Source organism: Chinchilla lanigera, unplaced genomic scaffold (genome assembly GCF_000276665.1).
Source record: "Chinchilla lanigera isolate Chin_1 unplaced genomic scaffold, ChiLan1.0 scaffold00092, whole genome shotgun sequence".
In the NCBI taxonomy this organism is placed as follows: Eukaryota; Metazoa; Chordata; class Mammalia; order Rodentia; family Chinchillidae; genus Chinchilla; species Chinchilla lanigera.
The window spans coordinates 8592596-8607297 of NW_004955493.1; the positions used below are offsets into that span (position 1 = coordinate 8592596).

General features: G+C 46.9%; 1 protein-coding gene across 1 annotated transcript; it reads right to left on the reverse strand.

The window, feature by feature from the left end:
• Positions 1-508: 508 nt before the first annotated feature.
• On the reverse strand, positions 509-14702 carry Mb21d1 (Mab-21 domain containing 1; the record flags this gene model as incomplete). Its single annotated transcript, XM_005405328.2, is given in 5 exon segments — positions 509-1377; positions 1938-2040; positions 4264-4539; positions 6842-7082; positions 14510-14702. Coding segments are annotated over 5 exon segments (1165 nt in total), but the record flags the coding sequence as incomplete, so codon positions are not given.

The window sequence follows — 14702 nt, forward strand, 5'->3', positions numbered from 1 at the left end:
TGCATCTATGTTCATTAGAGAGACTGGCCTATAATTCTCTTTCTTAGTTGGGTTTTTCTCAGGTTTTGGTGTCAGGGTAATGCTTGCTTCCAGGAATTAATTTAGGAGTATTGCTTCAACTTCATTAAAAAGTTTGAGATGTAGTGGTATTGTGTCTTCTCTAAATTTCTGGTAGAATTCAGTAGTGAATTGGTCAGGTTCTGTACTTTTCTTTGTTGGTAGGTTTTAAATTACATCTTCAATTTCATTGATTGATACTGGTTTATTTAGGATTTTATATCTTGATTCAACGTTGGTAATTCATATGGATCTAGGAATCTCTCCATTTGTTCATTTTCCATCTTAGTAAAAGTTTTCCAAGTATAGATGATCATAATTTCTGCAGGGTCTGCTATGATTTTACCCTTTTCATTCCTAATTTTGTGGATTTGAGTCTTTTCTTTCCTTTTTTTGTTAAGGTTGGCTAACGGTTTGTTGATTTTATTTAATCTGTTAAGGAACCAACTCAATTCATTGATTCTTTGTATTGTTTTTTTAGTTTCCAATGCATTAATTTCTGCTCTGATCTTTATAATTTCCTCCCTGTATGTGCTTTTGGCTTAGCCAGCTCTTCTTTTCCTAGAAGTCTGAGGTTCACTATTAAGTTGTTTATTTGCGCTTGCTCTATTTTCCTGAGATGGGTATTCACTGCTATAAATTTCCCTCTTAGGACTGCTTTCATTGTGTCCCATAAGTTCCGGTGTGTTATACTGTCATTATCACTTAACTGTAGAAACTAATTGCTTCTTTAATGTCATCTGTGTCCCACTGGAATTATTATTATTTTTTTTTTTTTTTGGTTTTTCTCCGGTACCGGGAACTGAACTCACGACCTTGCACATGCCAGGCAGGCGCTTTTGCCGCTGAGCTAAATCCCCAGCCCCCGACCCACTGGAATTAATTACCTTCTTTTTACACCATAATTGCTATGGCAATCTCAACTGTTATAGTCACTCTAATCCTTGATTCTTTTTTAGACTATAATTTCAAAATTCACTAAAAATTGGGAATCCATTGTTTCTTTCCTCTTCAATTTGCTTTTCCAGAAATGTTTTACTTCTTTTGTTAATGTATTCTGGAGAGAAGAGATTGACCTCAGGAATAAAAAAATGTTTAAGTTCTTCTTCCTTGAGCCTGTCGAGGAAGAAGCCCACACAGTCATCGAAGCAGCGGTGTAGGTCTTCGGGCTTCCAGAAACTGTCCCTCGGGTACTTGACACATAAGTGAAGGAAGGCAGTTTTCACATGGTAGGAACAAAACTTAGACAATTCTTCTCGTTTTTCAAACTTTTTTTTCAGCTGTTCCAAAAGGTATTTCATTAGTTTTAAACAGTCCTTCCTGTTTAATAAAAAAGCAAGCCATTTATTTCTACTTACTTACTACCTACATTATTTCTCATTATACTGCCAACTTTAGAAACTCAAAATGAGTAAATTTTTTTTTTTTCTCTTTTTGAGACAGGGTCTCACTCTGCAGTTCAGGCTGGCCTTGAGCTCACTTTGTAGCCCAGGCTGGCCTCGAACTCGGAATAATCCTCCTGCCTCAGCCTCCCGAGTGTTGGGATTACAGGCATGTGCTACCACACCCAGCAAGTAATCCTTTTCAACCTTACTTCTTTGTGGCATATATGGTACCAAGAAAAATAATAACCCAGTTAGTGTGATTTCAGCTTTGGCCAGAGAGTCCCTAGCTTTCAGTTTAGCCAAACCACCCCAAAGCGAGCACCAGTAGCCAGTGAGACCCCCCAAGCGTCCTCCTATGACATGATATTAATGTGCTCACCCCACCCCAGCCCTGCCCTCTCCCCCAAATGAACCAAGAAATGATCAAGTCCAAGCTACGTCAACCAAGAAGGAAACACACCACACTCGATCTGCCATTTAACAAAGTAACATTACCTGCAACATTTCTCTCCATCAGTCTCACAGCAACTTTTTGAGTTTCCATGATTATTCAAAATGTCCTTTTCGATGTGAGAGAAAGACAGCCGCCATGTCTCTTCTTCATTTCAAAAAGAACAGAAAAGGGCTTTACTAAAAGCATTCATATCTAAACAACATTCAAGTTGTGTTGTGTCTTTATTAAAATATGGTTCTGGCCTGTAATCCCAGCACTCAGGAGGCTGAGGCAGGAGGATCGTTGTGAGTTCGAGGCCAGCCTGAACTGCATAGCAAGACCCTGACTCAAAAAGACAATAAAATAAAATAAATAAGTAAGAAGTGGTTGGGCATGATGGTGCTCACCTATAAACCTGGCTACTTGGGAGGCTGAGGCAGGACAATCACATATTTGAGCCCAGCCCGGGCAATTTAGGATGTTTTTTAAAATACAGTTTGTGATATTTCTAGTAAAATGTTTGGAAAGAGAAAAACCAAAACGTAAGTGTCTCCTGGCCAGTACAAGTATTTTCACCGCCGGTAAGCCTCTCGGCTCAGTCACTGAGGTTCTCTCTCCCTCCCTCCGTCTCTCTCCCTCTCTCTCTCTCTCTCTCACACACACACACAGGGGCAAGGTCTTGTCTAACAGTAGACAGTGTGCAGTGATGAGAGACACAGGACAGTGCAGGGAATCTGAGGGCAGAGTTGGAGTTGCACACCCATCACTACCTTCCTTATCTGTCACCTGGATATAAAAATGTGCGGAGTGACCTGCAGTGCAGGCCTCCAGGGCCACAAAGGACTCTTTCTCCTCTGCACACTGGATTACCTTCCATTTTCCTTCCAGGCAGCAGAGGGCCAGCAAGCAGGTGGACTGCGATCCTGCTGAGATATCTGTTATCACATACAAGGAGGGTTTCTTGGGACAGCCAAGAAAATTGGTCAGGGATGAGCTCCTCTTTACAGAAAGCCACGTGCTGCTTGCGAAACCAAGGGGCTGGGGACTTAGCTCAGTGCGTGGTGTGTGCAATTCCTTCTTTCTGACTTTTTCATTTTTTTTGGTCTTTTTGAGGCAGGGTCTCGCTATGCAGTTCAGGCTGGCCTTGAGCTCACTTTGCAGCCCAGGCTGGTCTCGAACTCGCAATGATCCTCCTGCCTCAGCCTCCTGAGTGCTGGGATTACAGGCGTGCACCACCTCACCCAGCCTTTTTTCTGACTTTTTAAAAAACTTATTCGTAATTCCTCCTAATAAACTATGTCCTTGCAGAAAATGACTTTTATATTTATGCAATGTAAAAAATCATGTGCAGGGCGTGGTGGTGCCTGCCTAGAATCCTAGCACTCAGGAGGCAGGAGTATCACGATAAGTTTGAGGCCAGCCTGGGCTACAGAATGATTTGCCTTTTTTTTTTGAGTTAGGGTCTCATTATGCAGTTCAGGCTGATCCTGAACTCATTGTGTAGCCCAGGCTGGCCTCAAACCCGCAGCAATCCTCCTGTCTCAACCTCCCAAGTGCTGGGGTTATAGGTACATGCCACCAAGCCCGGCAGAGTGATTTATCATAAGAACAAAACAAAAAAGAAGTTCAGACGTGTCTACAAAAGATGCAAATCATCGAACTAAGAATGATGACTGTTCGGGCACCTTTTCTAGCGATACTCATTTATAATTTGGTTCATTAACTTTATGAGAGAAAGTTAGTCAGCTATTTTGTTTCCTACCACCTGAAAAAAAAAAAAAAAATATCACCACTGCTCAGTTTTAGCTGTCTGGTTCTTAGAACTTGGGTGTTACACACAGCGCAACCTGAGACCACCCTGATGGGGGAGGCCGGGACATGGAGACGGCAGCGCTCAGCACCCGGTCCCGATGGAGGCTGAGGCAGGAGAGTTCACGGGCTGCTGGGAGATGGGAAGCAAAGGGAAGGAGAGAAACAGGGTTAAGGGTAAGTAGCGAGGTGTCAAGGCTGCTGGCAATCACAGCAATGAATGGCCGTGCGCTGAGCGAAGTGAGGGCCTCACAGGTTCCAGCTCACTTCCATCTTCCCAAGCAGCTTGGATTAGCCCAGCAAAAAGATGCCTGATTGGGTGTGGTGGCGCACGCCTGTAATCCCAGCACCAGGGAGGCTGAGGCAGGAGGACTACTGTGAGTTTGAGGCCAGCCTGGGTTACGTAGTGAGACACTCTCAAAAAAAAAAAAAAAATCAATTCCCTCTCTCACCAAACTCTCATCTTGCGACCTATTTAGCCTGACAGGTTTCAAACTGCCAACAGCGTTAGCAGGCCGTTGGTCTGCCGCCCTTGCACGTAACATTAACAGCTCTTCTGTGTCTTCGCATTCGAAATACCTTGGAAACTTTGTCTTTCTTTCGCGTGCTTGGGTACAAGGTAAAACGGCTGTTGTCTTAGTTTAGTTCTGACTTTTCGTCCTAGCCATTCTCCGACGGGCAGCCCTTCCAAGGTCTTCGGAGGCCAGCTACTCCTTGATTCCAGGGCAAGGATTATATCCACGGATATTTCTTTAGGTTCTTTAATAACAAGTGTTACAGCAGGGCTCCCGGGTACTTTCCTCTGCATAACGATCTTTTTATCCGGTTTTTCCTGGAAGTGATGTAACTGAAGATCTATGAAATGTTAAGTAGAAAGTGAGTATCAGTTACAAAACAGAAACTGGCCCCACCAGGAAGGGTGTTTCCTCATTTGACCAACGTTTACTGACCACAACCGGGAGACACTAACACCATGCAAGGAGGGGCGTCTGGGATTAAACCTCAGGTAGAACTATGGGCGGCAGGGAGGAGGGGTTGGAAGGCCGCCCCAGCAGCAGCACAGCGCAGACACCGTGAGCAGCAAGACCCAGGGGACTCGGGGACAGCAAGGGGTCAAACCAGGGCTGGGCTGCGGCTTATTTAATTATTCAGTTCAATAAAGAGGTTTCAGCAGGTGGCACACGCCTATAATCCCAGCACTCAGGAGGCTGAGGCAGGAGGATAGTTGAGAGTTGGAGACCAACCTGGGCTACAAAATGAGCTCAAAGCCAGCCTGAACTGCGTAGCGAGACCCGGTCTCAAAAAGACAAAAATTTAAAAATGAAAGTTTTTAAAAATAGGGGGCTGGGGATTTTTTTTTTTGGGGGGGGGGCTGGGGATTTAGCTCAGCAGCACAGCGCCTGCCTGGCAAGCACAAGGTCGTGAATTTGATTCCCAGTACCAGAAAAAAAAAAAAAAAATTAAGAAAAATAAAGAGGTTTCACTCAATGGATCAGCGGGAGAGGCACTGAATCATGAAAGAAGAAGGCGGCCTGGGACCCGGGGACCCCGGGATCCCACAGCAGGTTTTTGCCCTCGGAAATACTTGCTGTTGATTCCATTCCCCAAAGCAGAAAGAGCAGGAGACAGAATGGCCGAGCTGAGCCAAACTGCACTTTAGGCGCCGTGAGCTCTACAGGCCCAAGCGCAGACGGTCACTGGACAGGTCGCTGTGCGGGTGAGCAGTGCAGGCGGCTTTGGGAGCCGGGGTGGGTGGGAGGAAAAGACTCCCAGGAGGAACCACAATGAGCGCAAAGGAGGAAATACGGGAGAAGCACACTGGCACAATTCCTAGTCCAGAGAAAGAGAAAAAAAACAAGAAGGACGCTGAGAACTAAAGGAAGGGAACCTTAACCCTGTGGACATGCTCAAGAATCAGCTGGAGTATACCAGGGACCCTGTGTCATCAAGGGGACGTCGAACGAAATGATTAATCATCCAGTTTTCTGTTCTCTTCCTTTATTTTGTGATCTTTTTGAGAGAGGGTCTCACTACACAGTTCAGGCTGGCCTTGAGCTCACCTTGTAGCCTTAGGCTGGCTTCAGACTCAAAGTGATCCTCCTGCCTCAGCCTCCTAAGTGCTGATTTCTGTATATTTCTTTTTTCTACTGGGAATTGAACTCACAACCTCAGGCGCTATGCCACTACGCTATATCCCCCAAGGGCTGGGATTACTGGCCTAATCATCCAGTTTTTGAAACCTACGTGTGTCATGACGTCAACTCTGTTAACCTCATGATGTCATCATTTCTTAAGTCTTTGACATACGAGTAAAACTGTTTCCTCTGTATTTAAAATGCTGGAGGAATCTGCATATCTGTGTACCTCTTACTGTTGCAGCTTCTGCCCTCCGGCCACCACTGAGAAGTACCCTCCACCTGTCAAAGGCTACCCGGCGTGCCTGCAGGGCCTGCTTCCCTTCCCCCTCCCTCCTCAGCACGATGCTCTTTGATTATTCCCTCTCCTGAATCGGCCATCTCTCCCTAGCCACAGGTTCATCCGCACGCTAAGGGTCGCCGCCTCCCACTCTGAAGTACCCCTCTGCCCTGGCCCTACATCCCCCTCCTGCCCACACTCACCCATTTCTCTGCTTCCTCTTTGTGTTCCCCAGGCTAGCCAGGCTCTTCCCCAACTGCTATCACTTTCATTCCCTCCGAGCACCCACTGCAGCTTGGTGTCTTATGCTGTTTACACTCTAGGTCCCCACTAGACGCAGGCTTCAATCAGGGATCCCACCAACTTCATCACAGTCCATACACCCAGAGCCCCCAGCAGCAGTGCAGGAAATAGTCAATGGAACCCACACCAGCCCGTGTGCTGCATCTTCTTGGCATGTGGAAAAATACCAAGAAGATACAGCAGACCGAAGCCAAGAGCAAACTGTTTCTAGCGGGAGATGAAACTCAACAGTCGGCTGCAGCAAGGTCAGGGGAGATCAGGAGAGTGGTGAGTGTATACTGGCAGTTAGTAGGCAGAATGAGAAGTTTCAGGATCAAAAGTCAAAAATCGGGGCTGGGGATTTAGCTCAGCGGCACAGCACCTGCCTGGCAAGCGCAAGGTCCTGAGTTTGATTTCCGGTACTGGAACCCACCCCCCCAAAAAAAGTCAAAAATCTTACCGGACGAAGTTGGTTTCAGTGAGTTGATTTTTTCAATTTCATCCTTAATGATTTTTCTAAATTTCGCCAGCACCCCAGAAGCTGATAATACTTCGTCTTCTACAAACTTACTCAGAGGGTTTCCTTTGGGATTTCTTTTGAATTTCACATAGTAAAAGGCACCGCTGTCAGAATATTCCTCTAGCTGAATTCTGGGGAGTTCCATTTTAAACATGACATCAAATTCATTAGGTGCAGAAATCTAGGAAACAGTCAAAAAAGGACCAAAATGTCTACTTATGAGTATTTTTTAAGCAACTGTAAGTTCTTCTAAAATTTCCCCTTAAAACCTTACTTTGAAAAGCAAAGATCTTTGGGGAGGCTGAGGCAGGAGGATCATTCTAAGTTCGAGATCAGCCTGGGGCTGGACTACAAAGTGAGCTCAAGGCCAGCCTGAACTGCACAGCAAGAGCCTGTCTCAAAAAGACCAAAAAAAAAAAAAAAAAAAGCAACAATCCTAACATTTAAACCCTCTGGGAACAGGACTACTGGAGCTGGGGCTAGGGGGAAAAGTACTGCTGCTTTTAATTTGCAGGTTCCACTCGCCATTCATTCATTCATATTCTCTCTCTCTCTCTCATCAGCAACCATTACTTTTATAATTAAAATAATTCTAGATCACAGAAAGTAATCTTTTAAAATCTACACCAGTTGGGGACAGGCGTGGTGGTGCACACCTGTAATCTCAGCCATCGGGAGGCTGAGGCAGGAGGAGCACTTCGACTTTGAAGCCATCCTGGGGCTACAAAGTGAGTTCAAGGCCAGCCTGAACTGCATAAGGAGACCCTGTCTCAAAAAGACAAAACAAAACAAAAAAATCTACACCAGTTGGGTTTTTCTGAGTTTAAAGTTTGATAAACTAAAACACCTTTTATGTCACAAGATACATACACGCTGCGGCCACCCTTCTGTTACCCCGACTGGCTGAGCAAGGGCACACTCATCACCGTCGCCAGAGATGCTCCAGGTCATGCACTACATTAGTGTCTGTGAGTCATATTGGTTCTAAAAGCTTTAAAGAATCTTCTTCTCCAAACTCAAAATAACTATTTAAAAATCATAATATTTATTTTTCCTTTATTAAGAATACTGTAAATCAGGCTGGGGATTTAGCTCAGCGGCAAAAGCGCCTGCCTGGCAAGCGCAAGGTCATGAGTTCGGTTCCCAGTACCGGAGAAAAACCAAAAAAAAAAAAAGAATACTGTAAATCTTTCCTTAGTTTTGGTATGCCTTCACAACTATTGGACTGAACTGTTTTTTTTTTTGTTTGGGGGGGTTGTTTGTTTTTTGAGACAGGGTCTCGCTATGTAGTTCAGACCGGGCTTGAACTCACTATACAGCCCAGGCTGGCCTTGAACTTGCAGCAATCCTCCTGCCTCAGCCTCCTGACTGTTGGGATTACAGGCGTGTGCCACCACGCCCGGCTGGACTGCACTGTTTAATACGGAACAGAGTGATCTATTTACTACACAAAATATAGCAAGCCCAAACTCAAAGATACCATGCAGCAGGTTCCCCAAATCCACAAGTTGAAGTTCTAACCCACCATGTGACCATATTCAGAGACAAGGCTTTTAGGCAATAATTGAGGTTAAATAAAGCCATAAGGCAGGGGCTCTAACTGATCTGCCTAACAAGCCGAAGAGCGTGGGTGCGCCCATGCGCATGCGCACTGAGGGCCGACACTGAGGACACACAGCAGGAAGACAGCCGGAAAGAGGATGACACCTGACCTCAGACTTCTGGCATCTGGAACTGTGCATGCACAGCTTGACTGCTTAGGACACCCAGTCCAGGGGCCAGGGACATAGCTTGGTGACAGAAGCGCCTGCCTGGCAAGCGTAAGGTCCTGAGTTCGATTCCCATTACAAAAAAGAAACAAAACCAGGCGTGGTGGTGCACGCCTGTAATCCCAGCACTCGGGAGGCTGAGGCAGGAGGATCGCTGCGAGTTCAAGGCCAGCCTGGGCTACAAAGTGAGCTCAAGGCCAGCCTGAACTGCATAGCGAGACCCTGCCTCAAAAAAGAAAAAAAAAAAAAAAAAAAAAAGACACCCAGTCCATGATACTTGGTCATGGGCAGCCCGAGATGAGGAGGCCATGCTGTGAGGGTGAAACGCCCTGGCGGAACATCAGGGGACAGGTGAAGTTAGAACCTCCAAAAATCTGTTATTTCATAAAGCCAGTAAGAGCACAGGCAGAAATCATCAAATTCAACTTTTTCAGAACTCTAAATAAAGTAAGTAAAAATTTGCAACAAATGAAAGAGGATTTATTCAAGAAAAACCATTGAAGCTGGATGCGCTGGCCCATACCAGCATATCCAGCTTCCACACCAATAATAATCCAGATTATTGTTTAATCCCATCATTTCGGAAGGATAAGGCAGGAGAATCACAAGTTTAAGCCTACTCTGGGCAAGTTAGCAATTTAATGAGATCTTGTCTCAAAATTTAAAAATGGGGTAGGAATGGTGAAGACCCTGGGTTCAATCCCCATGTTGGGAATTTGCCCCAGACTCAATCTGTTGGTGCAGAGAATAAAGCACTCAGACACCAAAAAATCTCGACCAGGCAAGGTTTTACTCTGCAGAAGGGCCCGCGAACACTCTAGCATGAGGTGGCAGGCACACAGGGAGGCCAGCAGCAGGCTTTTTTTTACCCTAATGAGTGAGAAGCAGCCGACCTTTTCCACCATTGGCTGGCTTGGAGGTTCCCAATCTATCCCAATTGGCTAGTTTTAAGGGGTGTGAAGAGAGGACCTGAAGGGTTGCTGGGCAGGGTGGATAAGGTGAGCAGGCAAAATAGTCGAGTACCGAGTGTGCTGTGCCATTGTAACCAGCCTATTTCCACCCCCCTGGGCTCAGAAACACCCCTGTTCCCACTTGCCATCTGGGAATCTCCAGAAAGGGTTATTCAAACAGCACAGTCGGTCTGCCTCCTTCGGCAAGTCCCGTAAGTGGAATCAGATAATGTTTACTTTTTAAATACCTATTTTCTTGATCTAGCATTACATCTGTGAGATTTAACATATTGTTGGATTTACTGGTACTTTGTTCTCTGTCACTCTGTATAGTACTCCACTGAATCAACAAAATACCAAATTCATTCATTCATTCATTCTGTTGATGGCTGAATCAGTTTCAGTTCTGCTGGGGACAGAACCCAAGGCCTTTCACAGTGGGTAAGAGCTCTACCACTCCAGCTTTAACTACCGTAATGCTGTTGTGTGCTCTCTTGTATACACCTTTAGTGGACAACACACTCATTTCTACTGAATGTATACGAGGAGTGCAACTGTTCCACCACTGAACAGGCAGTACTTTAACTTCAGAAGATATCAAGCCTCTGTGTCTCTCTCAATCTCCCTCTCCCCCGGCCCGCTCTCTGCCCACCCCTCCCCATCGTCCTCTAAATTCCCCAGGTTGACCTCGAATTTGCAATCCTCCTGCCTCAGCTTCCAGAGTAGCTGAGATTCCAGATGTGCACCACCACACTCAACAAAATTAGTAATGTTCTAAAGAGGTGGTATCAACAATGTAAAAGCATTTTTTCATCAACAGCATGAAAGAGCCAGGCGTGGTAGTGCATGCCTGTAATCCCAGCGCTCAGGAGGCTGAGGCAGAAGGACTGAAGCAAGCTTGGGGCCACCCTGGGCTACAAAGTGAGCTCAAGTCCACCTGAATTGTGTAGGGAGATCCTGTCTCAAAAAGACAAAAAAAAAAAAAAAAAAAAAAAAAAAAAGTAAAAGAATTTCAGTGACTCCCACATCTCCTGCAACACTTAGAATTGTCAGGTTTTGCTTTGTCATCTTAGTCACTGTTAACTTCAGCCATCCCAATGGACAGGGAGAATTTCACCATGGGTTTAATTTGCATCTCCCACATGATTAACGCTGTTCAGCAACTTTCATATTTATTTCTATTCGAATTGCATATGAAACTATTCAACACTTTTGACCAACTCAAAACTCATTTGTTCGTCTTTCTTCTTATTGGTCTGTATGAATCCTTTATCAAATATATGTACTGTAAATATCTTCTCCACGTTGTGGCCTGACTCTTTCAATAAACATGTATTAATTCTAATAAAGTCCAATTTGATTATCATTTGTGATTAGCAACCTTAGCACCACCCTCTTTAAAAATAGAGCATCCCAGGGCCAGGGATCTAGCTCAGTGGCGCACGCACCTACCTGGCAGCGCAAGGTCCTGAGTTCGATTCCTGGTACCAAAAAAAAAACCAGCATCCCAAACTGGGCATGGTGGTACATGCCTGTAACCCCAACACTCTGGGAAGCTGAGGCAGGAGGATCTCAAGTTTGGACCCCGCCTTGGCAATTTAGCAACTTACTAAGACCTTGCCTCAAAATAAAAAAGGGTTGGAGATGTAGCTCAGTGTGAAGGCCTGGGTTCAAGGAGGGTGGAGGGGAGGGAGGGAACCCATATGGTTATCTGGCTGACTCACCGCCATTATGAAAAGGTGTCCTTCTCCCTCCTGAATACTTGGGTGTTTCTATTATGTGCTGTAGGAAATTACTGTACACGTGTGGGTCTGTTTCTGGACTTTGCAGTCAATGGGCCATCTGTCTGTAACTGCACCAGTAACACCACTTCATCAGGACAGCTTTACACTGAGTCTCGCTGTCCGGTAGGGTACATCTTCTACCGCTTTCTCCTTTACGATGGTTTTGGCTATGCTGAATTCTTTGCATTTCCACATAAATCTTTCCCTCAGTTTGTCAATTAAAACCCTGATGGGATTTTGACTGATACCGTACCGAACATGGAGCATCGATCTGAGGAAAACTGAACATGCTATAGCTCTCCCTTCCTTAGCTCCTCTTCAGATTTATGCACTACTGTTTTGAAGTTTTGAACATCTTTAGTCAGATTAACTCCTAAATATTTTGTCCTTCATGCTATTGGAAATGGTATTTTATTTGTTTTCAGTTTTTTTGATAGCATATTGAAATAGTTTGATTTTTTTTTTTTTTTTGTCTTTTTGAGACAGGGTCACACTATGCAGTTCAGGCTCATCTTGAACTCACTTTGTAGCCCGGGCTGGCCTTGAACTCGCAGCGATCCTCCTGCCTCAGCCTCCCGAGTGCTGGGATTACAGGCATGCGCCACCACACCAACTTTTCATTGTGTTCAGCAACCTTGCTAATTAATAATTTTACAAAAACCTAATCGGGTCATCTGTCCTTAGTTTTATTACTCCTTTTGCAGCCTTCTACGTTTTTCTTTTTTTTCTTTGGTACCGGGAATCGAACTCAGGACCTTACGCTTGCCAGGCAGTGCTTATGCCACTGCGCTATATCCCCGGCCCCTGCATTTTACTTTTTTTTCTTCCCTGTTGCATTTACCGGAATTCGGGCTCCATCCCTTTTCTTTTTCTCCCTCCCACGCACCACTGAACCCTCTGCCACCGAGGGAGGGCGCCGGCACCCCACCTCCCTCTGCTCCCCTTACTCCTTCCACACAGATTTAAATGCACAGACACCCCAACTCCACCCCACCCCCGCCAGCAGACAAAAGAGGAAGGACAGCGGTGGCAGCTGCGGCGGGCCTGGTTCTGGTCACCAACTGGCTCGGTGTCACAGTGCTGTGTCGCTGTTGTTTCTGCAGAGCTGGAAACACCATGAGCTGCTGCGCTGCAGCTGGGGAAGTGCAGAGGCAGAGGCAGGAAGAGCACTGCCCAGCAGCATGGGAGGACAGGCACTGTGGGTCCCTTTCTCAGACAGCTGTCCGGTGTCCTAGCACCCCTTCCAAGGTCACTGTGGACTGGGGATGAAAGTCTAACCCACCCCCCAACCCCGGGGAGACCCAGGCCAATCTCACCCCAGCGCGTTGGGTTGGGGGCACAGGGAGAGGTCAATTCGTGCACAGGGAAGGAGGTACGGGTGGCAAATCCTTTATCTGCAAGGCCTTGGACACGCAGGGCTTCAGGTTTGGGAGTTTGGGGATTTCCAAACGTTTGTGTGTCCTTAAGCAGTCGAGCATCCCTAATCTGAAACAACTGGAAATCTTTTGAGCACCAACAAGACTTTCCCATCAGGCATTCACAGCTTGTGAAAGGAGCTGGGTAACCCCCTACAGGACGAGTGAGTGAGGGGAACGTTACCAACTACGCTTCAAATCTGCCACAGGATGGGTGTGGTGGAGCACGCCTGTAATCCCAGCACTCGGGAGGCTGAGGCAGGAGGATTGCCACGAGTTCAAGGCCAGCCTGGGCTACAAAGCAAGACCTGTCTCCCAAAACAATGAGAGAGAGAGAAAGAAAGAGAGAGAGAGACAGAGACAGAGACAGAGACAGACAGAGAGAGAGAGAGAGAGAAAGAGAGAGGGGAGTTTATAATTCCAAAACCCTAAATCTAGGTTTTACAACTATCTGCCTATTGCAAAAGAGCAGTCAATTCAATAAAGCCAATTTATAATCCTCAAATAAATTGGTTAAAATGTTTACGTAATAAACACATGCTACCGGTCTGTATTTCCACTTATCCCACGCCCTAGATTCCACCCAAAGTAAAAGGAGATGCAGGGCCAAAGCTCAGGAAACAGGCTGAGCCGACTGTCATGGCACACCTCCATAATCCCAGCACTCGGGAGGCTGAGGCAGGAGGATCGCTGCGAGTTTGAGGCCAGCCTGGGCTGCAAAGTGAGCTCAAGGCCAGCCTGAACTGCATAGCGAGACCCTGTCTCAAAAAGACCAAAAGAAAAGAAAAGAAAAGAAAAGAAAAGAAACAGAAAACAGACTGAGCAGGCCAAAACCACAACGAAGCTCCAGTCAGGAACTCGCGCCCCCAGACCTCCCGCGGACACGTGATCATGGGCACGACCCAATCACTCAGAAAGGGGCTGAAGAACACACCCTTAACACTACTCTGGAAGAATGTATCCGTGTATCCAGGAATAATGCTTTTTTGGTATCTTTCTTTTATTTGCTTATTTAGGGAAGTGCTAGAGATCAAGTTAATTTTTTTGAACATCTCTCCCTGTGAGCTTCCGTGACATCTTGGTAAGGTACTGGAAAGCGGCTGGGATGAGTAGAGCTCAAGGCAAGCATGAAGCTCTGGGTTCAACCTCAGCACAACAACAAAATAAAACTCGTTGCGGGGGTTGGGGGGGCGGCGACCTGCTGCACAGATGTCCTCGTCATAGAAAAGAGTTTCTTAGATATATTAATTTGGTGGCATTTCTCCCAGACCACAGGTCAGTCTTTCAAAAAAGTGGTCTGTGCCATCCCTGCACACCGGTCAGGGAACTCTGCGCCTGTGCGCTCGCGCGCACGAATCTGCAAGCGCAAACGCTCCCCAGACGTCCGGGTTACACTGGGACTAGGATGAGGGTTAGGGCCCAGCGTGGCGGCGCACGCCTGTAATCCCAGCACTCGGGAGGCTGAGGCAGGAGGATCGCTGCGAGCTCGAGGCCAGCCTGGGCTACAAAGTGAGCTCAAGGCCAGCCTGAACTGCATAGCGAGACCCTGTCTCAAAAAGATCACACACACACAAAAAAAGGATTGGGGTTAGGGAGCTGGTTGGCTGCACCCACGAAGGAAGGAGCGCCGCTCTTCCCGGAAAGGGGCGCGGTGCCGGGGAAGCGCAGGCGCCCGGGGCGGGGAGCTCACCTTCACGCGCTCGTAGTAGCTCCCGGAGCGCAGCACCGACGCCCCGCAGAACTCGGAGGCCTGCAGGGCCCGCTGCAGCTGCTCCACCAGCGCGTTCACCGCCCGCGCCGCCGCCGAGATCTCCTCGCTCCGCAGGCGCAGCCGCTTCAGCACCTGCTGCAGCTGACGGTCGCCCGGCGGCGCCCCGACCCCG